A 24536-nucleotide genomic window follows, 5' to 3' on the forward strand; every position below is an offset into this window, starting at 1 on the left:
TTCCATTTCTTCCTTAACAATATCTAATTTTCCTACATTCATGGTTCTCACATTCCGTGTCCCAATCACCAGTGTCTGCTTACAACTGTTCCTCTTCCTTTGTATTTCCATACTAGAGTAAAGTAATAAACCATAACTGGAGCAGGAGAGTGGATGGCTAATTTGTATTGTTATACTAAAGAACAAAATGATAGAGGAAGACATTGGGAGGAAAAAATGAATTGTGAAGGGCAAACTCAACAGTTTATAATGTGAAATTGTAAGGGAGAGGAAAAATCAATGACAAGTTCCAGGTTTCAGGACATTATATTTGAGATAACCATTGCAGTTCACCTGTTGCTGTTAGGTGCTGTTGAGTCATGTATAACTCATGGTTTAGGAAGAACAGAACTGAACTCTGTAGTATCTTGTGCCATCCTTATCATCCCCAACACATTTGAGCTCATTGCCTCAGTCACTGTATCAATTCATCTGAGGGTTGTCATCTCCTTTATTGACCCTCCCCCTTTCCAAGCATGATGTCCCTCATCAAGACTTAACCTCTCCTAAAACATGGCCAAAGTATGTGAGATGAAGCTTCACCATCATTGCCTCCAAGGAGCACTCTGTACCATCTCCAAGGCATTCTCTTTGTATTTAGTCTTTAAACAGACAGCATTGCTCTTCAGGATTTTGAAGAAGTCCTTGAAGGTAGTTACTGATCTCCCACCTGTTGTTACCAAGGGTGTTGATCATAGAACCAAGTAAGATTAAATTGTCTACATTTTCAATCTTATCTCCACTTATCATAATGTTTCATATTTGCCCAGTAGTAAATATTTTTATTTTCGTTTTTAAATAAAATTTTATTTTAATTGTGATTTTAACGGACATTTACAGAGAAGTTAGACTTCCATTCATTCATTTTTGCACATTTTACTCCCTCACCCTTCCTTTCCCCTTCTCCAATTCACTTTTTTTTGTTTTCAAATTTATTTATTATTGCACAATTATCTCATGCCCCTCCACCCCAGTCCTCTTTGGAATGATATATTTCTTATTCTGGGCAGTTGTCATTTTCTTGATATTGAGATGTAATCTATATTGAAGGGTGTTGTTATTGTATAGCGTCAATTCATTACTGACCCATAGCTGACCCTCTAGTGGGTTTTCAGAGGCACTTAAATCACATGGAAGGAGATTATTCATCCTTCTTCTGCAGAGCAGCTGGATTCGAACCACTTGCCTTCAGGGTTGCAGTGTAGCTTCTTGTCACTAAGCCACCAGAGCTCTCTATTGAAGGGTGTAGTCCATGATACTCTGCAGCAGGCACCTCAAGTCCTCCTCACTTTTAGTGAGCAAGTTTGTGTCATCTGTATAATGCAGGTTGTTAATGAGTCTCCAATCCTGATGCTACATGCTTCATCATAAAGTCTAGCTTCTCAGATGATTTGCATAGCATACAGATTGAACAGGTATGGAGAAAGGATACATCCCTGACTCACATCTTTCTTGACCTTAAACTGTGCACTGTCCCTTTGTTCTTTAGTAGAATCCCTTGCAATTGAGTTGTTGTTATTTGCTGTTAAGTCAGAACTAACTCATCATTGGTCCTGCAGCAGGTTTTCAGAGGCAGTAGATTGCATGGGAGGAGATTGCCCATCCCTTCCCCACAGAGTGTGTTCAAACCATATTCCTTTGAGTTTGGAGTACAGCTTCTTACCACTAGGTCACCAGAGCTCTCTTGACATTGAGGAGGATTGCTCAAAGAGATCTAAGAGAAGAGTGATAATGGGAAAAGTAAGTTTTGATAAGGAAATATGGCTTAGCAGTGCAGATACTCCAGAGGAGCAAAGTGGCAAACTTTGTACTCAGATCATTCTAGCCAGTATTAGCAATAGGGAGCTAGAACCTTCACCTTTTGAGCCTTAGACTGGGGCAGTAAAATTTCCTGTATTAAAAAAAAAGTTTCCTGTATTCAGTGTATATTCTGATGCTTGTAAGTGAATTATTAAAATGATTGTAACATATATTCTCCATATAAAATGTTAAGACAAAAGAATTCTATTTTAATATTCAGAATCAGATGAACATTAATAATTAAGAACTATATAACTCTGGGCTTCATCTGAGGTTATAAAATTATTTTGTTACTTTCTTGCCTGTTTCCTTCTATTATGTATCTGTTTTTCTCTCTGATAAATATTCATTTTTTATGTTAAGCAATTTTCCTATCTACATTATAGATCAAAACAATGACTTTTCTTGTTTTATATCATGAATTAATAATGATAACATTGATTTATGTTACAGAATGAACTTCATGAGCTTGAAAAACAAATAGCATCTGTCTCTGCAGAAACTAAAGAAGTAGAAAGTCAAATTTGTCAGCAAGATGCTGCCATAGAGAATACCAAACTTCAGTGCAGAAGCCTGGAATCTCAAATCAAATCCATTTGTACAGAAAATGTGAAGCTTAAATTTGACCTAGAAACAGTTCAAGAAGAGTTTGAAGAAAACATGAGAAGATATAATTCATATTATGCAAAAATAAAAGCACATAAAAATAATTTCATAGAGATAGAAAACAAATGGCCATTCATGGCTGAACTCCATGAAAAACAAGATCTTGTTAAAAGACTGAAGACAATGAAAGGGGAACTTGGGCAAAATCTCCAAAATCCAGATGGAAATAGGATAAAGCAAGTACAGGTTTGGAATATAATTTATCAGTTTTTTTAATAAACATTTTTACAAGTACATGTAATAGGTGATAAATTCATCATTAAATTACTAAAATACTCTTAGCTTCTCTAACTGCCTTCAGAAGCTATTTTCACAAATATTAAAACTTGAGTAAGTACAAGCATTACGTAGCAACAATGCCAAATGTGCAAATGCATAAAGGTTACATCCTAAAGATTTATAAAGATACAAAGTCAAACAAAATCACAGTGAACAGTTAACCCATTTGTTGCAGAAAGTGTAACTTAAGAAAGATGTCTGAGCTCTAGCTTCTAGATTAATGGATCCAGACCAATGAAAATAATTTTAATATGCCTAATTCTCTTATGCAAACAGTATGAATTAATAATCGTGCCTACAGCCTCTTTGTATTTCTTATTCTATTCTCTGAAGACAATGGAAGATAAAAAATTAAATGTCTATCATTCTTGCTTGAGGATTAAAAATATTCTTTACATTGTTGCTGTCTAGTGACCCTGATGGTCACTTTCTTTTATGCATTATTTTAATTTGAATTTTAGTTCAAGGTTTTAAAATTTAAGCTTTCATTTATTTGAATGATTGTTATTTATATACCTAAAAATATAATATCAGGGAACTCTGGTGGCCTAGTAGTAAGAAGTTGTGCTGCAATCCTAAAGGCACACAGTTCAAATCCACCAGCTCTTGCAGGAGAAAGATGGGCAGTCTCCTCCCTCTGAAAACCTGCTGGAGAGTCAGTTATGAGTCAGCTCCAACTTGAAGGTATACAACAATTTAAAAATACTACACTCAGCTTGTTTTCTTGGCACGAGAAAGGTGGGTTATTTCCTTCTGTGTGATTTACAGCCTCTGAAAACCCACTGGAGGGTTAGCTCTGAGTCCATTCTAACATAACAGCAATGGAAATGAGAGAGCATTTTCTGAAATGACAGAAATATTGAAATCTTAGATTTACTTTGTTTTTTGTTTGACTTTTACATTTTAATTCTTTTTAAACATACAGGAAGACATCATGATGCTAAAGGATAGAATTATCACTACAAAAGAATCTATCATTGAAAAAACTTGTTCTCTTGAGAAAGAAAATAAGACACATGAAAAGTTAAGGAAGGAAATAGAGGTAAGTGTTTCTACCTGAACTTTGCTGTTTTATGGATCCATCTTTTATATTTTTATTCCCATAGTTTATTTTTAATTCTAAAAAACGTTAAATAATAAAAATCTACAAAAGTAGTTGTTATTATTGAGTTCCATATAGTCAGCTCCAAATCACACCAACCCTTCGTACAACAGAATGAATTTGGCACTTGACATTCAGCATTATCATAAGCAAAGATCTGTGTACTCATGGGATTTGCATTCCAATCTTAACATGGAGACATGTAGCACAGTATAGCATAGTAAAAGAAGTATATGTTAGAAAACAGTAGGTCTTGTGGAAGAAGACAGTATGAAGTATGTGTTTCTCAAGTGGTGGGGCACAGTGGTTGGAAGGACACAGGTCAGAACAGCATAGGCCTCACTGGCAAATTGAAAATTGAATCAAACCTTTAATGAAGTGAGAGTATGAATCAAGTGGATGACATTGAAAGAACATCCCAGTCTAAATGTCATTGTATGAATAATAGCTGTTTCTAGCAATTGATTTGGAAAATATGCCATTGTATACTGTCAACTTGGAACCACCTTATAATTGACTCTCCAGTGGGTTTTCTGAGGCTTTAAACTGCCTCTTTCTCCCACAGAACTGGTGATGGATTCGAACTATGTGCCTTAAGGTTGACAGTACAATTTTTTACCACTAGGCCATCAGAACTCACTTGGAAAATACAGTGAATATAAATATATAGTGAATATAAACTGTTGTTGATTGCTGTTGAGTTGAGCATGACTCATAGTGACACTATGAAAAAAGACCTGAAGCCTTTCTATAACTGTTGTAATTTCTCAAAGTTCACTACATAGGATAATTAACTTGACCACTCATTGATACAGTTTTGGCATTTTTCCTTTCAGATGTGTTTATGTGAATGTGTGTGTGTGTCACAGAGAGAGAGTGTGTGCAAGAGAGAGACTGAGAATTATGACAGAAGTGTGAATGTTGACTTAATTTTATTTTTTAATATCAAGGTATTCCATGTTTTACTAGCAATGAGAAAAAACAGAAGCTGTGGTTATTTTGATTATGCTATTTTATCATTTCTTTAGGCCCCTGTACATATGATTTCTCTTTATCTTACTGCATGGGACTAACAATTTGCTCTCATCTACTAACATAAAGATTTGCTTTTCATATCTACTTGATCATGTGCAGGATTAAGGCCTGGAGATCTGCATTCAAGAAGATCCTGTAGTATAGTTGTATTGATGTCACAGGATAGGACAGGGTTCTGATCCATTGTTCACAGGGTTGCTATGCATCGCCCTCGGCTGGATGGAACCTAATCACAACATCACTTGTGTTCTGTAACATATGAGGTATCCAAGAGTTGGAATCAAGACAAGATGTTTGGTTTTTTGTTTTATCTGTCTATCTACCTTCCTGTCTGGTACTGATCTTCTAAGTGAAGTAAAATTTTCACCTTCAAAAGATAGCTAGGGTCATTAACCATCATACATTTATGTTGTTAGATTGTGTCAAGTCAGCTTTATACTCATAGCTGTCTCATGTGACAGAGCAGAATTGGCTTTTAGGGTTTTCTAGGCAGCATAGTCTCTAGCAGGCTGTACTGCTCACCCAAAGAAAGCATCTTTGGCAGTTTGCGTTCACCAGGCGCTCTGATGGACAGTCTCCTCCTGTTGTAAATTAAATGAGAGTTGACTGCTCATCTTGCTCCCTTGAAGCCACTGGTAAACTCAGACTGCTAGAGACATAGGGCCTTTGGGCCAGCAGTACAACTTGTTTGGGACTTTGCTGCCTAGGAAACAACAGGGGCAGTTCTACTATGTCACATGCCGTAGTTAGGAGTCTAATTGACGTGACAGCACCTACAGGGCCTTTATGAGTCAGAACCAACTCTATTACAGCAAGTTTGACTTTTTTAAAGTTTTGAATTTTTATAGAAGTAGAAAACTAGTTTTTTCTCCCAGGAAGCCCACGAGTAGTTTCAAACCACCAACCTTTCTGAAAGAAGCCAAGCACTAAGCTGTTCTTCCAGTTGTTGTTACGTGTCATTGAGGACTCATTCCTATCATAAGACTTCTTTATGATTTTTTCCTATAAATTTTCTGCCTTTGAGACTATTAGAACATTGTCCTTAATTTTCTGTTGTTGTTGTTGTTATGTGCCATCGAGTTGCTTGCAACTCATAGCGACCCTATGTACAAGAGCTCGAAATGCCCTTCTATCCTGTGCCAACCTAGCCATCTCAAATGCTCTTCTATCCTGTGCCAACCTAGCCATCTCAAGTGCACTTATTCCCACTGCTCCAGTCACAGAATCGATCCATCTCATCAAAGGTCTTCCTCTCCTTCGCCACCCCTCCACTCTGCTAAGCATGATGTCCCTCTTCAAGGACCAGTCCCTCCTTGCAACATGCCCAAAATATGTCAGACGAAGCTTCAGAATCCTTGACTCCAGGGAACACTGTGGCTTCACTCTCTCCAGGATAAACCTGTTTGTTCTCCTAGCAATCCATGGTATATTCAACACTTGTCTCCAGCACCACAGCTCAAAGGCATCAATCCTCTTTCTATCAACCCTATTCACTGTCCAACTCTCTGATGCATAGCACATAATTGCGAAGACTTTAGCCCGGATCAGGCGCACCTTAGTCTCCAGCCTGACATCGTTGCTCTTCAGTACTCTTGAGAGGTCCCTCACAGCCGACTTTCCCAATGCAATTTGTCTCCTGATTTCCTGGCTGCTGTTACCAAGAGTGTTGACTGTGGAGCCAAATAAATTAAAACTTTTAACTTTCTCAATCTCTTCACCATCCATGCTGATGCTGCCAATTGGCCCAGTGGTTAGAATCTTTCTTTCCTTGACATTGATCTTCAGTCCATATAGGAGGCTGTAGTCCTTGATCTTCTGCAGCAAGCACTTCAGGTCCTCCTCAGTTTCAGCAAGCAGGGTTGTGTCATCTGCATAACACAGGTTGTTGATGATTCTTCCACCAATCCTGATGCCACATTCCTCTTTGTATAGCCCAGCGTCTCTGATGATCTGTTCTGCATACAGATTGAAAAGGTATGGAGACAGAATACTTCCCTGGCGAACCCCCTTCTTGATTTTGAACCATATAGTGTCTCCTTGCTCTGTTCTGACAACTGCGTCTTGGTCCAAGTTTCGTATTAGCACAATCAAATGTTCTGGGATTCCCATCCTTCTTAGAGTCAGCCACAGCTGCTTGTGATCCTCACACTCAAAAGCCTTTGCATAGTCAATGAAGCACAGATAGGCATTCTTCTGGTATTCTTTGCTTTCTGCTAAGATCCATCTGACATTAGCTATAATATCCCTAGTACCATGACCTCTTCTAAATCCAGCCTACACATCTGGCAGTTCTCTGTTGACATATTGTTCCAAACATTTTTGGATAATTTTCAGCAGAATCTTGCTTGCATGTGATATCAATGATATTGTTCAATAATTTCCACACTCTGTTGGGTCACCTTTCTTTGGAATGGGAACAAATATCGATCTTTTCCAGTCAGCGGGCCAGCTGGCTGTTCTCCAGATTTCTTGGCACAACTTAGTGAGCACATCCAGGCCAGTGTCTGTTTGTTGAAATATGTCAATTGATATGCCGTCAACTCCTGGAGTCTTGTTTCTTGCCAATTCCTTCAGAGCAATTTGAACTTCCTCTTTCATCATCATAGGCTCTTGCTCATGTGTCATTTGATGAAATTCTTCTTGTCAGCCAATTCCTTCTGATACAGTGACTCTGTGTATTCCTTACATCTTCTCTTGATACTTTCTGGATCATTTAATATACTGCCCAAAGTATCCTAAAGTATTGCCACCCATGGTTTGAATTTGTTTTTCAGCTCCTTCAGCTTTAGAAACGCTGAGCGAGTTCATCCCTTTTGATTTTCTGACTCCAGCTCTCTGCACATTTCATTATAAGTATCTTGCTTTATCGTCCCGGGATGGCTTTTGAAATTTTCTGTTTAGCTCTTTGATTTCTTGGTTTCCTCCTTTAGCTTTGGCATCTCGGCGCTCTAATGCAATATTCAGAGTCTCATCTGACATCTGTCTTGGTCTTTTCTTCTTTTTCAGCCTTTGTAACGATCTTTTGCATTCTTCATGTACGATTTTCTTGATATCTTCCCAGAGCTCATTTGATCTATGCTCATTGGTGCTTTGCTATTCTTTATAGGTAAACAAATCGGCCTTCAAGTAGCTTATGTAGTATGGACAGAGTGCAAGAGATGGGGAACGAATTATGAAACAAATATTGAGAGAACCTAATAGTGGAATAGGCTAATTATAAAATTTGTAAAACAAAAGTTAGGAATGACTATAATTTTAAATCTCATATTAAGAATAGTAATGTTCTTTTAATTTGGTGGCCTGGTAATGTTCTCTCTTGAATGAAATGATTTTAAATTTATTGAAGTTAGTATAGGTTTCATAAACATTTCAACTGTATTTTCTGCTATTCTTGAGCTTGGTGTTCTTTTGGTGTAACTGTCAATTAGATCCTGTTGATTAATGGTATTGTTGACTTCTATATTCTTCCCAATTTTCATTTCTCAATGTTCTATCACTTGCTAAGAGAGGAGTATTTCAATCTCAACTATAATTATGAATTTCTTTTTTTTATTTCTATTAGATTTTAATCCACATTTTTGGCAATTCTGTTGTGTACACATTTAAGATTGCTATATATGCTTAACAGACTGAGTCTTTTATCATTACTCAATGCCTCTTTTTATGCTAATCATTTCCTTTGTTAATTTTTCTTTACTCTCTTCGATGTCAATATTAATCCTGTAATGTTTAAATGGTAAATATTTTTTTCATTCATTAACTTTCAGCCTATATATATCATTATATTTGAAGTGACTTTTTTGGTAGAGAACATATGTTTGGATAATGTTTAAGGAGTGTGTGTATGTGTGTGTGTGTTTGCATATGCATATGTATGTATATAGTCTTGCCAGTCTCTGTCTTTTAATTAGTATTCTTAGGTCATTTACATTAATTATTGATATGCAAAGTTTAAATATGCCATTTTTCCCCACTGTATTTTATTTCTTTTTTCCTGTGAGTTATTTCAGTATTTTTCAGAAATATGTCTTACCTATTGTGTTTCTGGGTCTATAGCTATGTATTGATATAACTATCAAACTTAATTATAAAATTCTAGAAGACAAGGAAAGTTTATTGTATTTTCCCTATTTTTGCACTGACAGTATCCTTTCTTTTTTTTCTCTTCTTTTTTATCATCTTTTTTCTGACAGTATCCTTTCTTTCTTCTTTATGCCAATGATTCCTTTCTTTAAATCAGTTTCTGTTTAGAAATTTTAAGTTTGTTATTTTAATGATCTACTGATGACAAATTATTTATGTTTTCCATCTTCTTGAATGTCTTGATTTCCTTTCATTTCTGAGGGGTAGTTTTGCTGAATACAAAATCCTAAGTAGACATTTCTATACTTGAAAATTTTTGTGCCAGTTCTTTGTGGCTTTCATGATTTCTGTTGAGAAATCCACTACCATGTAAATTGGTTTTCCCTGTTGTTGTTGTAGGTGTCAACTACAACTTGTAGCAACCTTATGAACAACAGATGTGAACTTTGCCCTGTCTTCATCCTCTTTGCCATCTCTCATAAACCATAGGCCATTGTAACAGTCACTGTGTCAGTTCATCTTGTTGAGATTCCTTTCCCAGCATGATATTTTTCTCCAAGGATTGGCCCATACTGACAATGTACCTCAGGTATAAGCCAAAGTTTCACTGTCCTTGCACCTTGGTTGCACTTCCTCAAAGACAAACTAGTTTGTTTTTTGCGATCCATGGCCTATTCAGTAGTATTCTTCTCCAACACTACAGTTAAAGGCATTGAGTCTTCTTCTGCCATCTCTATTAATTGTCCAACTTTCAGATGCTTAGGAAGTAATGGAAAATATCATGGCTTGGATTGGGTGCACCCTAGTCTTTAAACTTTCATCTTTGCTCTTTAGCATTCTGGTGAGGTCCTTGACAGACTATCCAGTTCAGCACATCTTTTATTTCTTTTTATATTTTTAATCTTTTGATTTATTAATTGGGTGTTGATTGTGAATCCAAGTAAAATGAAGATATTGATAACTTTAGTCTTTTATCCCATGTATCCTTTTTTCCTAGTGGTAAGGACTTTTGTTTTCTTGATGGTGAGATATAATCCATATTGAAAGCTGTAGCCACTGATCTTCTGCAGCATGCAAGTCCTCTTTACTTTTCACAAGCAAGGAGTATCCTCTGCATAAGGCACGTTGTTGTTAAGTTCTCCTCCAATGCTAATGCCACATTCTTCATATTGTTTGGAGCTATTTCCCCCTATGTTGTTGCTGTTGATTGCCTTCAAGTCAAGCACAACTCATAGCAACCCTATGAGCAAAAGGCCTGAAGCCCCTCTACAACTAGCGACATTTATCAAAGTTTCTAGTTTCTAGAGGCATGTTATTTAGGAAGTGTATGTCATTCCTGCTTTCAATATAGATAACAATCTTTCTGCTTTAAAGATTTTCTGTCTTTAGATTTCAGAAGTTTTACTATGATGCACTTTGATGTTAATTTATCCTCTTTAGTGTTCTTTCAACTTAATTCTGTAAGTTATGTATTTTTCCAGATTTGGGAAATGGTAGGCCTTTTTCATGTGAATATCTTTTCAGTCCCACCCCACTTTCAATCCCTCTCCTCCATGACCTTTATGACCTCTATGACAAAGCTATTAGATCTTTTTTATAATAGGCCATCAGGTCCCTGGGACTCTTTAATCTCTTTTTTATGATCTGTTCAGATTGATTACATTCTAGTGTTCTTTCTTACCATTTACAGATTCTCTTCTCTGTCCTCTTAAACTGCTGTTGAACTAAGTAATTGGATTTTTCATTTCTATTATTTTAGGTTATTTCTTAAGTTCCATTTGGTTCTTCTTTATATCTTATATTGATTTGCTGAGGTTTTATATTTTTTCCTTAGTTTCAAGCATCTTTTAATTGCTCATTGAAATTTATGAAACTTTATGATGGCTGCTTTGGAATTCTTAAGAAATAATTTCAGTATCATGTTGTTATCTGTCAATTGCCTTTTCTCATGCCACTTGAGCTTTTTCTTGGTTCTAGGTCTGATGAATACTGGGCATTTTTGGTATTATGTTTTAGAACTTCCAGTCTTTATACCAGGTGATGTGAAGTCCAAGATCTTTATTCAGTTTCCATCAACATTCAGGGAGGAGAAAAGTATTCTTTTTTTTACTGAGAGCAGAGGTGGAAATTAGGCCCCTGCTGATGCTAATCTAACTAGGAGAGGGAGGCCGTCAGGTCACTGCTCCCCAAAATAGTCTCCACTGACATGGGTAGACATGGCCTTGTTACTACTGAATGGCAATAAAAGTACTCACACTCTTACTGGGCCTCTTCTGACATTCTTCCACCCAGCAAGGAGAATAAGAAGATACTTCATTGCCATTGGAAAGGGATGGTAGCTAGGCTTTCCAGATGGGCTCCACTGACTACACAAACTTGAGTGAGGTCTGTAATTGCTTAGTAAGAATTAAATCCTGGATCTCCATTACATTTGCTTGAACACCACTCCAATATGTATCATATGATCAAGAACCAATGGTAATGAGGGAAGTTCAAGCAGCACTGAAGGCACTGGCAAAAAATAAGGCCCCTAGAATCAATAGGGTACCAATTCACATGTTTCAAATGACAGATGCAGCCCTCAATGTGCTCACCAGTGTAAGCCAAGAAATTTGAAAGACAGCTGCCTGGCTAAATGACTGGAAGAGATACATATTTTTCCTATTCTAATGCTGAAGATAATTCAAAACGGATAGAACAGTACGTAGACAGAGAACTGCCAGGAGTTCAAGCTGTATTTAGAAGAGGCCATGGTACCAGGGATATCATTGCTGATGTTACATGTATCCTAAAAAGCAAAGACTATCAGAAGAATGTCTTTTGTATTTTGTTTTTGTTTTTTGTATGTTTGTTTGTTGTTGTTTTTGTTTTTGTTTTTTTTTACTATGCAAAGGCATTTGACTGTGTGGATCATAACAAATTATGGCTAACATTGAGGAGAATGGGAATCACAGAACATTTAATTATGCTCATGCAAAACCTATACCTAGGTTTGCAGTGTGTGAACAGAGCAAGGGAACACTGCATGGTTTAAAAGAAAGAAAGGTGTTCATCAGGGTTGTATCCTCTCTCATACATATTAAATCTGTATTCTGAGCAAATTATTTGAGAAGTTTGCCTCTATGAAAAAAATGTGGCATCAGCAATAACCTTGATTTTGCATGTGACACAATCTTGCTTGCTGAAAATGTAGAGAACTTGAAGCACTTTGTGCAGAAGATTAAACACTGCAATATTCAATATAGATTGTATTTCCATGTCAAGAAAACAAAAATTCTCACCACTGGAATGATAAGCAACATCATGCTACAGAATCACAACATTTAAGCAGTTAAGAGATAGGAGACACATTGCACTGGGAAAGTCTACATTCAGAGACTTCTCCAAATTTTTGAGGGACAGTGATGTTAGTTTGAGGACTAAGGTGTGTCTTTTCAGCATTTGCTGTGCTGCTGAGAGCTGAACAGTGAATAAGGATGATAGGAGAAGAATTGATGCCTTTGAACTGTTATGTTGGAGAAAAATGCTGAATATCTCATAGACTGCACAAAGAACAAACAGATTATGTCTGGGTGAACTAGAATGCTTCTTGGAGGCAAAGATGACAAAACTTTGTCTTACATACTTTGGGCATGTACTAGAAGAAGTTATTCCTTAGGAAAGGACATCATACTTGGGAAGGTGGAGAATGACAAAAGAGAGGAAGACCTCAACCAGGAATGGCACAGTGACTGCAGCAGTTGCCTCGAATGTGTCCAGTGTTGTGTTAGATATTGTGAAGATGGCACAGATAGGACAGGGATCAGATCTGTTGTTTATAGGGTCCCTGATTGATAGATTAGGATGCCTAATTACAATCTGTTGTTGTACACAACAAGTCAGAACTGATCCATGGCAAATCCTTCAGGGAGTTTTCAGAGGCAGTTAACCACATGGGAGGAGAGTGTCCATCTTTCTCCCATAGAGCAGCTGGTGAGATTCAAACTGTGCCTTCCAGATTGCAGTGCAGCTTCTTGCTGCTAGGGCATCAGAGCTTCCTAACAGTGGTCAAAGTTGAGACTGTCCAGCCATTGCTGATGTGGGTTGTATTGAGAAGTCATTTTGTCTTTATTGTTTGACTAGAGTGGGGCGCTTTCTATATTATGCTAGGATGATCTTTTCTTGCCATTTGGCTAGAAAGAGTCTGTCTTTGGTTATTTATTTGCTTTTGTTTTCCTTTCATCCACTATTGTTTCTAGATTACTGCTTTTTTACCCCCCAGTATTCAGTTTGGGATACATGAAGCATGCCGTTGCTTAGATCCTAAGATCCCTAGTCCATGTGTCTTTTCTCCAGCTGACAGAAGCTTGTTGGTGTTGCTAAGTGCTGTTGAGCTGGCTCCTGCTCGGAGTGATCCTCTGTTATGCGCCTCACAGTCTCTGTTGTGTGAAAACCCATGTTGCTGCCACTGTGTCAGTCTAACTTGTTGAGAGTCTTCCTCTTTTTCACCAGCTTGCCATTTAGGTAAGCATGATGTTCCTCTCTGAAGACTGGCGCCTCTTGATAACATTCCCAAAGTTTGAGACAAAGTCTTACTATCCTCTCCTCCAAGAAGCATTCTGGTTGTACTTTCTTTCCAAGAAAGTCTGTTCTTCTGGAAGTCCGTGAATAAAGAGTTCAATATTCTTTGTCAATATCACTGCTCAAAGACATCAGTTCTTTGGTTTTCCTTATTTGTTATCCATTGTTCACGTCCATAGAGAGCCTTTGAAAATACCATGACTTGGATCAGATATGCCTTAATTGCCGAACATCCTTGCTCTTAGTAAATCTGCCAATGCAATATATTTTTCTGAAACTACATAATTATGCTTTTATTTATCTATAATCTTTGCAATTTTTTTATGTGCATAATTTTACATTTATATTGCTTTTTATATTTTTGGTTCAGAAAAATAAAACCTGGTTTTAAATGTCACTGCTTTTCTGTGCAATAAAAACGTTAAGGCTGTTTAAGTCCATTTCATCTGTCTAGTGCATGTTTCTATGTATATTTGGGGAGAATTGAATTAAAGATAAGAGAGAGGAGAATAAAGATAAGCTCATTGACAAATAAAATTGAGAGAGACTACAAACCATACAAACATAAAGCATCAAACACAAAGCAGTAAGCAGCAATCAGAGACTTTTCGTTCTAGGCAACATGTAAGGATTGCCAGGCAAGAGAGACAAGAGGAGTAAAGATGTTTTCAGTAAATTTTGGGTACAGCAAGTAGTGTTTTGTGATAACAGACATTGTAAGAAGCAGTTTGAGATTCATTGACAACTTATTGTTGCCTAATTTTGCACAACCTGAACATTTTCATTTTAAAAGACTTGAAAATCGTGAGTGCTTTCAGAGCTACTCGAGGTCAAAGAAAAAGCATTTAACTTGGTATAATACAATGTGCAGTCACACAATTAACAAATGCATTCGTTTATTAAGGCCAGTTACAGAAGTGATTATTCAACCAGAGAGGTGGTCTTATGGAAGAAAAGAGAGGGAGAACAGATAAGAAAAGGTGATTGAAAGGGCAGGATAGAAATTATTCAGAGAGCATAGTAGAAAAATCATTCTGTTAGAGAAAGTACAAAGGAAAATGTTCAGTACCATAGGAAAAAGATGGGCAGTTTCCTGTGAGACTGACTCTGAAAACCCATTGGAGGGTCAGCTGTGGATTGGTTCTGACTGCAGTACACAACAACACATCTTTTGAGTGCACAGTATGTTCCAGGTGTTTTATAGGCAAGATCCACTTACAGGAGCCTGGGCCACACAGAGACCTTGTGGCATAGTAAATTCAGACTCCAGCTGCTGACATAAATTCAGGCGATTCAAATCCACCAGCTGATCTGAAAATGGTAAATGAAATAGTTGGTTTCTGTAAAGATCTGTAGCCTAGGGAATGCTAAGCAGCAGTTCTACTCAGTCTGAGAGAGTCATCTTACATAAGGATCAAATTATCAGCAGAGATAAGGTGATTTTGGGGTTTTTCCTCATTGTGTACCGTTGAATTGGATCCGACTGGCACAGGAGGAGATTGCCCCTTCTTCTCTAGTGGATTCGAACACTTTTCGTTTGTTTTGTTGATTGGTTTCTGATGGTGCAATAGTTTAGTGCTTGACTACTAACCAAATGTTGCCAGTTCAATCCCACCAGTGACACCAAGGGGAGAAAAACTAGTAAAGAGAATGTGGCACTAGACCATCATAGTCAATGTCAGATGGATCTTGGCTGAAAGCAGAGAGTAAGTACCAGGGAAATATCTATTTGTGTTTTGTTGATTTTGCAAAGGTATTTGGCTGTGTGGATCACAACAAATCGTGGCTAACCTTGAGAAGAATGGGAGTCCCAGAACACTTGATTGTATTCATGCTAAACCTGTACAGGAAGCAGTCATCAGAACATAGCAAGGAAACACTGCATGATTCTAAATCAAGAAAGGAGTCTTCAGGGATGTGTCCTTTCTCCATACCTTTTTAGTCTTTATGAGGAACAGTTCTTGTGGCATCAGGCTTAGAGGAAGATTAGTCCATAACCTTAGTTATGCAGATGATACAACCTTGCTTACTGAAACTGAGGAGGACCTGAATTGCTTGCTGCAGAGGTTCAAAGACTATATTCTGCAATATAGTTCAACATCAAGAAAGCAAAGATTCTCATCTCTAGGCCAATTGGCAACACCATGATAGACCATTAGACCAATTAGTAACACCATGATAGATGGTGAATAGATTGATTGTTAACAATTTCAGCTTGGTCAATTCCATAATCAACATTCAAAGAACTAGCAGTTAGGAAATTAAAAGACTAATTGCATTAGCAAAATCTGCTTTCAGGTACCTCTCCAGAGTGCTGAAGAGCAACAATGTCAGTCTAGAGACTAAGGTGCCTGATCCAGACCATGGTCCTTGCAATTACTTGTTAAGCACAAGTGAGCTGGACAGTGACCAAGGATGACAGAAGAATTGATGTCTTTGAATTTTTGGTGCTGGAGCTTATTGAACATACCATGGACTGTGAACAGAGTAAACAAGTCTGTCCTGGATATGGTGAACCCAAGTTGTTCCTTGGAGGCAAGGAGTTTGAGACCCTGTCTCACATTCTTTGGGCATGGTGATAGGAAAGTCCATGGGGAAGCACATCATCCTTGGAAGGATGGAGGGACAGTGCAGGACAGAAAGATCTCGGATGAGGTGGACTGACTCAGTGACTAGGGTAGTGGGGGTAAGTGTGTCAGAGACAGTGAGATTGGCTCAGATAGGGCAGGTTCAGAGCTCTTTTGCATAAGGTCACCATGAATCACAGGTAACTCAATGGCATATAACAGCAACAATTAACAGCTTTGTCCTGTATGGCTACTTTGACTCAGAACCAACTTAATGACTAACAGTTACAACATATTTCTTTAAAGGCACATGATAACCAATGTTACAGTATTTCAGAAAATTGAAATAGCTTACACCAATTCATACAACTGATAGTGTGAGGGCAGGGTTCTGTTTCTCTGAAACTTAAAAAATAATTATTCCTATAAAGACAAATACCCAGTTCTTGAAAACAATTAAAATATTAGACTAAGTACAAGCAGAGTGCTCCTTAGTGTAGACAGGGTGGTGAAACACTGGCTCACATAGCTTAGGGCATGTTGTCAGGTGGGTCAAATGGAAGGAGACATCAGGCTGGACAAGGTAGAAGGTCAGCAAAGACAGGAAGACCCTCGACAAGATGGCCTGACACAAATGTACGTAAGTATATCGGGGATGGTGAGCACATTGCAGGATAGGGCAGGGCTTGCATTCATAGGGTCGCGGTGAGTCATAGTTGACTTGATGCTATTTAACAGCAGCACCATTTCATCTGTTTTCTCTTTCCACATTCTTATTCCTCATTTATTAACAAGGAGTAGGTTCTGTTTAGTAACATTCTTGTGACCATATTCCATGAGCATGATTAAAACATATTCAGTGACTATGCTATTAGTTTTAGTTGCATTGGGTTGTCTCTGATGCATGAAGTCTTATGTACCGCAGAATAAAAAGTCTGATGCCTGCTATCTTCATAATTGTGTTCTCCTTACTAGTATGTTTTAATGGGCATATCCAAGGGGCATATATTGATGGACAGGTGTCCTTTTGAATATATTCAATGTATAAAAACCATCTTTTGAATAAAATTTCAACATTTAGTGTGAGAAAGTTTAGTGTATGTTAATATATTTCTAATCTTTTTAAAGTTATTTTCTATTTTGCCAACATATCAAAATTCCAGACATTAGCCAATGTGAATGTATTGTGTGAATTTGCACAATTAACAGAAATGCAAAAAGATATCTAAAGCCTATAGCAATTTATGTGATGTTCTAGTTGACATGTTTTCACAGCAGTATTTGGAGTGCTTAGATTGTCTGTCTCAGTTCCCCTGCTGCTATCACAGAACTGCGTCAGAGTAATTGGTTTCCTTTGTAATCCTACATGTTTTATTTTGTGTATTTAAAAACATTTTGCTAAGAAGGAACCTTCATCATTCTAACAACTGCATCATAAAGAAACATAATTGATCTTATAAGAGCTAAGGGAGGATTGAGAGAGTGGGGAATATATCTGAGCTGAGGAAAGATAAGATCTGTCATCCAGCTTAACCTGGGTCCCAACAGAAAGAAAAGCTGAGGACTGAAGAGAGAGACTGGTCAGGGCCAGAATCTTAAAGCCCCAGAAACCCAAAGTCTTGGCTTACTGCTACCATCTTAGACATTACACTATTTTTAAAAAATCCTTCTCTTTTGATACATTTGATGAATTGGCATTTTGACAAATCTAGACTTCTTTAAAAATTGTCTGAACCACCTTATTGACTTGCTAAAGCAACCGCTTAAATAGATAGTAATGAATGGATAAATTCATCAGCCCTGTGACTCCATTAGCTCATTTACAATGAATGTCCTGCCACATTGAAGTATCACTTCATATCCACTAAAATGACTATGACCAAAACGAGCATAGTCACTAGTATTTCCTTGGATGTGAAGAAATCAAAACTCTTACACATTGCTTGTAGGAATGTAAAATGGAGCAAACACTTTGGAAAAGAGTCAGATAGTTTCTCAAATGGTTGAACATAGAGTTGTAATATGACCTAGAAATTCACTCCTAGGTGTACGAAGTTTTTATTGTTAGGTTCCATCGAGTCGAGTATGACTCATAGCGACCCTAAGAACAAAAGGTCTGAGCCTTGTTCTCTTCTGCACCACCCTCACACTTCCTTACACACAAGAGCGCATTGCAGCAGTCACCATGTTAGTCCACCTGATCGAAGGTCTTCGTCTCCTTCACTGACCTTCCACCCTGCCTAGCATCATGTCTTTCTCCAAGGAATTGCCCCTCCTAGAAACTTGCCCAAAGTATGTGAGGCAAAGCCTCATCATTATTGCCTCCAAAGAGCACTCTGGCTATACCCTCTCCAAGACATACTTGTTCTCTTGGCTGTCTACAGGATGTTCAGTGCTCTTCCCAGCACCACAGCTCAAAGGCATCAATTCTTCTTGTCATCCTTATTCATTGTCCAGCTCTCAGATACATACCAAGTCATCAGAAAGACCATGGTCTGAATCAAATGCACCTTAGTCCTCAAACTGACATTACTCCTCAGTAATTTGGAGAGGTCCCTAACTGCAGATTTTCCCAGTACAGTACATCTCCTTATTTCCTGGCTGCTGATACCATGGGTGTTAATTGTGGCTTCAAGTAAGATGAAGCTGTTGACAAGAGAAGTGGAACTGTATATCCATATAATAATTAGTCAGTACATGTTCATAGTAGGATTATTCCTAAAGTAGCCAAAAGCAGAAACAACACAAATGTCCATCACTGATAAACTGGGAAAAGAAAATGTGATATATCCCTACAGTTCAGTTCTCAAAAAGCCAAAACACAGATGCATGTTACAACATAGATGACTCTTGAAAACAAGCTAAGTAAACGAAGCCAGTCCCAAATGAGCCTATACATGAAAGGTTTCATAATAAAGTATAAAGAATGAGGATTGACTGCTAGTGTATACTGGGTTTCTTTCAATCGTGATGAAAAATCTTCTAAAACTGTGGTGGTGGTTGAACAACTCTTAGAATAAAGTCATTTAATCATATACTTTAGAGAGCGAGTTGTGACTCTCAATAAAGTTGTTAAAAATGAATTCTTTATACACTGAACTCTAATATCCAGGAATTATTTTTTTTTTTGCGTTCTTGTGGTCTGACATCAAAACTTGATCGCTGTGCTTCCCTGCATATTGGTATGATATATCAAGTCCATATTAATACTCATCAGCTCAGTGGTGGGCACACGGACTGCATGAGTTTCTCAGATCTTTAGTGTTTCAGTAAACCACAGTATATAGGAAATGAAACCATTCTGCTCACCTTGAAATTAAAAAGTAGAAGGCACTCCATTGTGGATGTTTCTTTTCATTTCAAACTCTAAATATTACCATTTCATAGCTATAAAACCTAATTGCTTACATACTTTGACCTTCATTTTTTTCATACAAAAATGGGAATAATAATACACACCTCAAAATGTTTTGAAAATTTATAGAGAAACTTCTAAGCACAGTGTTTAACACATAGCTGACCAAACTCCCTTGCACTGGAGGCAGTTCTGACTCATAGTGACTTTCTCTTGGTTTCCCCAGGCTGTAAATCATAGGAGGAGGAGGCTTGCCATCCTTCTCCCAAGGGATCCCTGGTGGATTCGAACTGCCGGAGATGGGTGCACTACAGAGTATGCTACAGGAACTCCCTAGATGCGGCAAATTTATTATTATTATTTCCAAGGAGTAATTTGTAATCAGATGCTTTCCTGGACTTTAGAGTAATTAAAATACTCTTCAAGTTTGTTTGCTATTTACACATCACACGATTTGTACTCTTCTTTTTAATAGGTGCAACGTAAGAGATATGATGCAATTCTCAAGCGTTTGCATTGTCAAGTGAACAAGTTTCAGTCAGATAGGAGACAATGGCAGTGGAAAATTGAGCGACTAGAAGAAACTGCAGCCAAACTTAGAAAACGCATTGCAGTGCAAAAATAACAGTGCTACCAGGCAGTGTGGTACACAAACCATGGCAACTGAAATTGCGGGACAGTCTGGAAGGAATTCCCTGGATTCTTAACTAGCATTACTGGAGTTCTGTCTTAATGGCAAGGTTTTTTTTTAAAAAAAAAAATTTCTGGTTTTTATTCTGCCGTCCGTTTATTCAAGTACATCCTCACCCTACTAACCATGGTAGTAGTAGTAGAGAGATAATAGGAATGTTTACCAGAGAACAGTGAAGGCTCAGTACAGTTCTCAGTGTGTAAGATGAACATGTTGGTATACTTGTTTGTAACCATATTGTATTCACCAAGTTAGTATGTAAAAACCTTAGAATAAAAAGAAAACTTGAATTTTCAGTGATTTAAATTCTTAAGATATAGAAAAATAGTTGTCTCTTTCAGACTTTATTAGAACTTTTTCTTTTCTAACTATCTTTACTCTAGCCCGTGAGCATTGACACTGTCAATGATATTTATATATGGTCAGTGCTTTAGATATTTTACTCAATTTTCTTTCTTTATCCAGAAAGTGTAATAACTTTTGGTCACTAAATAGTATAGTCTTTTAGAGTTTTGGAGTGCATAAATGGTTTGTTTTAGGTTTGTTTTGTCTGTAAATCCTTTACTCCTATTTTGTGACCACATTAAATGACAGTATTATCCAAGGCAAACATGCTGTTGTTGTGAGTTTTCATCAAATCAGCTCAGGCTCCAGGAGACCCAGGGCATCTCCTTAACTGGTGGCACACTCACGTCTGTTATGACTGCTGTCATAATCTATGACTGCTGTCCAATCTAGTGGGCTCATTGTCCAACAGTATGTTGGACTGTATTCTGTTGTGATCCATGGGGTTTTCTTGGCCTATTTTCAGAAGTAGATTGGCAGTGATTGCCTTCTGGTGTGTCTTAGTATACAAACTGTTCTAAAACTTGTCCACCACTGGAAATCTTTCTGGTATTTGAAATACTTCCAACATTGCAGCAATGCACATCCATCAAAATGCAACTGACTGGTAGGTAGCATTGGAAAGCAAACATACAAGCTCATGAAGTATTGACTGGTAGAGACATACATATTTCTTTTCCTATTGGGAGGCAAATGCCGTGTGCCCTGTGAACAAATTAGATTTTATCTTGTCTCTTTAAAAAAAAATTATACTGGTTTGTATACAAAATTCATGTGCATTGTGTATCGTTCATATACATTGTGTTTCACACGTTACTTCATTCACATTGTGTTTCAGATGATCACTCATATTTATTGTGTTTTAGAAATTAATCATCATTGATCTCCAGCTAGTATTGCCATGTCCTTTCAGGTGTCCAGTGGCTCTTTCCTAATTCCTTCACATTCCCCCTCCAACCCCCAAACTCTGTCATCCTGGTAAATTCCCCCCTCTCCTCGTCCTCTGTCTCCCTGCCTCCCTCCCCTTTCCCTTTTGTGCTTTTATACGCAATGCTCTCCATGTCTCAACTAAGGAAAATGCTGAGGAATAGGAACAACAAAAAAATAATTGTAGAGCTTCAAAATAGTTTTAAGAAGGATTTCATTATTTCAAAGCAACATCAAAAATCTAATTTATTTTCTTTGTTTTTCATATCTGAGACACAGCATTCCCCATACATATTCAGTCTTTATGCTGAACAGAGCGTTCAAAAAATGGGCTTCTGTGACAATGCAGCATCAGGATCAGAGGAAGACTCATCAACAGCATATATTATGCAGATGATATAACTTTGCATATTAAAAGTGGGAAGACTTCAAGTGCTAGCTGAAGAAGATCAAAGACTACAGCCTTCAATGTGCATTACTTCTCAACATTCAAACACAAGATCTTCAGCACTGGACCAGTATGCATCATCTAGGTAGTGTGAGAAGATTTAAGTTGTCAGCAATTTCATCTTATTTGAATTCATGATCAACACCCTTGGTACCAGCAATCAAGAAATGAAAAGTCACATTGCATTGGGAAAGTCTGCTGCCAAGAGCCTCTCCAAATTGTTAGTGTCAGTGTCAGCTTAGAGACTAAGGTGTTCCTGATCCAAGTCATGGTTTTTTCAGTTACATGCATATGAAAGTTGACGGTAAATAAGGATGACAGAAGAAGATTCAATGCCTTTGAATTTGATATTGGAGAATCATACTGAGTATCTCATGGACTGCCAAAAGAACTAACAAATATATCTTGGGAAAAGTGCTTCCCTGGTGCTCCTTATAAGGAAGGATGGTGAAACTTCAACTCACATACTTTGAGCATGTTGTTAGAAGAGGCCAGTCCTTGGGAAAAAGATCACATGCTTGGAAAGGTGAAGGGTCAGTAAAAGAGAAAATGACCCTCAACAAGAAGATGGATTGACACAGTGACTGTAACGATGGACTCAACAATATATCCAATATATCAGAGAGGATGAAGGTACAGGATAGGGCAAGGTTCAGATCTGTTGTTCAGATGATTACTGTGAATCATAGTCAACTCGAGGGCACTGTAGCTGATACAGCACAGAGACATAAACCTAATATGTCTAAAGTAAACATTGCCTTATTACGATTTAATGGAACATATTGGTGTGTGCCATAGAACCAGAACCATAACTGACCCTTCAGAGGGTTTTCAGAGGCAATTAATTGTACAAAAGGAGATTACCCATCCATTTCCTGAGCGTACCATGGACTGCTAGGAAAACAAACAGATTCATCCTGGAAAGGGTTAAACTGGGCGGCTCCCTGGAGGAAAGGATTCTGAAGCTCTGTCTGACATACTTTGGACATGTTGTAAGGAGGGACAGGTTCTTGGAGAGGGACATCATGCTTGGGAGGGTGGAGGGACAGCGCAGAAGGGGAAGACCCTCTATGAGGCGGATTGATTCAATGACTGGGGTAATAGGGATGGGCGTATCAGAGACAGTGCGATTGGCACAGGATAGAGCAGAGTTTAGGGCTGTTGTACACAGGGTTGCTATGAGTCGCAAGCGACTCGATGGCACATAACAACAACAACAACGATGCAAGTTTAAGAACTAAGGTTCTTCTGATTCAGGCCATGGTCATTGCAAGCACTGGCTATGCATCTGAAAACTTGGCAATGAATAATAAATGACAGAAGAATAATTGGTACCTTTGAACTGTGGTGTTGGAGAAGAGCACTGAACATCTCATGGACAGCCAAAAGAACAAACATATATGTCTTGGAGAAAATGCAGCCAGAGTGCTCTTTGGAGGTAAAGATGATAAAGCTTCACCTCACATACTCTGGGCATGTTACTAGGAGGGGCTGTTCCTTGAAAAGCTACATGGTGTTTAAATAGGCAGAGGGTTGGCAAAGGAGAGGGAGACATTCAACCAGATGGGTTGATATGGTGACTGCCACAGTGACCTCTAATGTGTCAGGAAGTATAAGAATAACACAGGATAGGACAGGGTTCAGTTCTACCGTTCACGGGGTTACTATGGGTTGTATTCAATGGCACCTAACAACACTAACAACTTTTAAATTAAGAGGCAAAAATAGATTTAATCTGCTTAAAAGAGTATGTTCGACTTGAGACGGCAATTTGCAGTGTAGTTTTAAAAACTATACGTGATAGTAATATGTGCCTATTTTAAATTTTATGACAATTGAAAAAATATTTTAAAGAGAAGATTCCTTTTCCTTCTTTATTTTAATCTTGAAAACTCTTAGATTGATGGAGTTTGTCAAGGTATCCAAGGTCTAAATCTAGAATATAAATCTAGAATCTGCATTTTCTTTTAAACCTGATGAAATTGTTAATGTTAGGTGCCATGGAGTCATTCTGACTCATGTTGTTTGCCATGAATCAGAACTGACTCATAGCTGACCCTCCAGCAGGTTTTCAAAGGTACTTAATCGCACAGGAGGAGACTACCCGTCCTTCTCCCGTGGAGCAGCTGGTAGATTGTGCCTCTGGGGTTGCAGAACAGTTTTTTGCCACTAGGCCAATCATAATGACCCCATATTCAACATAACTAAGATCTGCCTAGCCCACCCCAACCTCACAGTCTCTTCTGTATCCATTCTTACAACAACTTTGTCCGTCCATCTTACGGAAGGTCTTTTTCTCTGATGAAATAGTGATGATACTGTTTCAATAGTCACAAATTCTAAAGTTAATGAAGAAAAAAATTTTTTAAAAAATCTTCCTAGCTGAATGCAATTGTATCTCTTTTGAATAAATATTCCATTTGGAATTTCCCTCTTTCCTCCTGGCATGCATGTGTGTTCCCTGGAGCGTTAAGTTGCATTGTTGATAGGGGAAGGCTTCTGGTTCCAGTGCCAGCCTTTGACCTCACTGGCCTTGCAGAGGTGTGATTCTTCTGGTTTTGAGCATCGTTTCTGCTCCTGCTGCACTTGCATTCGTATTGCTAGTCGATGCAATCTCCATCATCCTTGATCAGTTATGC

The 24536-nt window shown here is 37.9% G+C and overlaps 1 protein-coding gene across 1 annotated transcript in view; it reads left to right on the top strand.

The window, feature by feature from the left end:
- The window catches only part of CCDC122 (coiled-coil domain containing 122), a 33287-nt gene extending 13176 nt beyond the window's left edge, over positions 1–20111 (top strand). The window contains exons 3-5 of the mRNA XM_006884563.1: positions 2293–2691; positions 3710–3826; positions 19962–20111. Of these exons, the coding sequence (XP_006884625.1) occupies positions 2293–2691; positions 3710–3826; positions 19962–20111 (666 nt within the window). The remainder of the gene's footprint in view (positions 1–2292; positions 2692–3709; positions 3827–19961) is intronic.
- Positions 20112–24536: the final 4425 nt, after the last annotated feature.

This window comes from Elephantulus edwardii, unplaced genomic scaffold (genome assembly GCF_000299155.1).
Source record: "Elephantulus edwardii isolate Elephantulus edwardi_28Jun2011 unplaced genomic scaffold, EleEdw1.0 scaffold00036, whole genome shotgun sequence".
Lineage (NCBI taxonomy): Eukaryota > Metazoa > Chordata > Mammalia > Macroscelidea > Macroscelididae > Elephantulus > Elephantulus edwardii.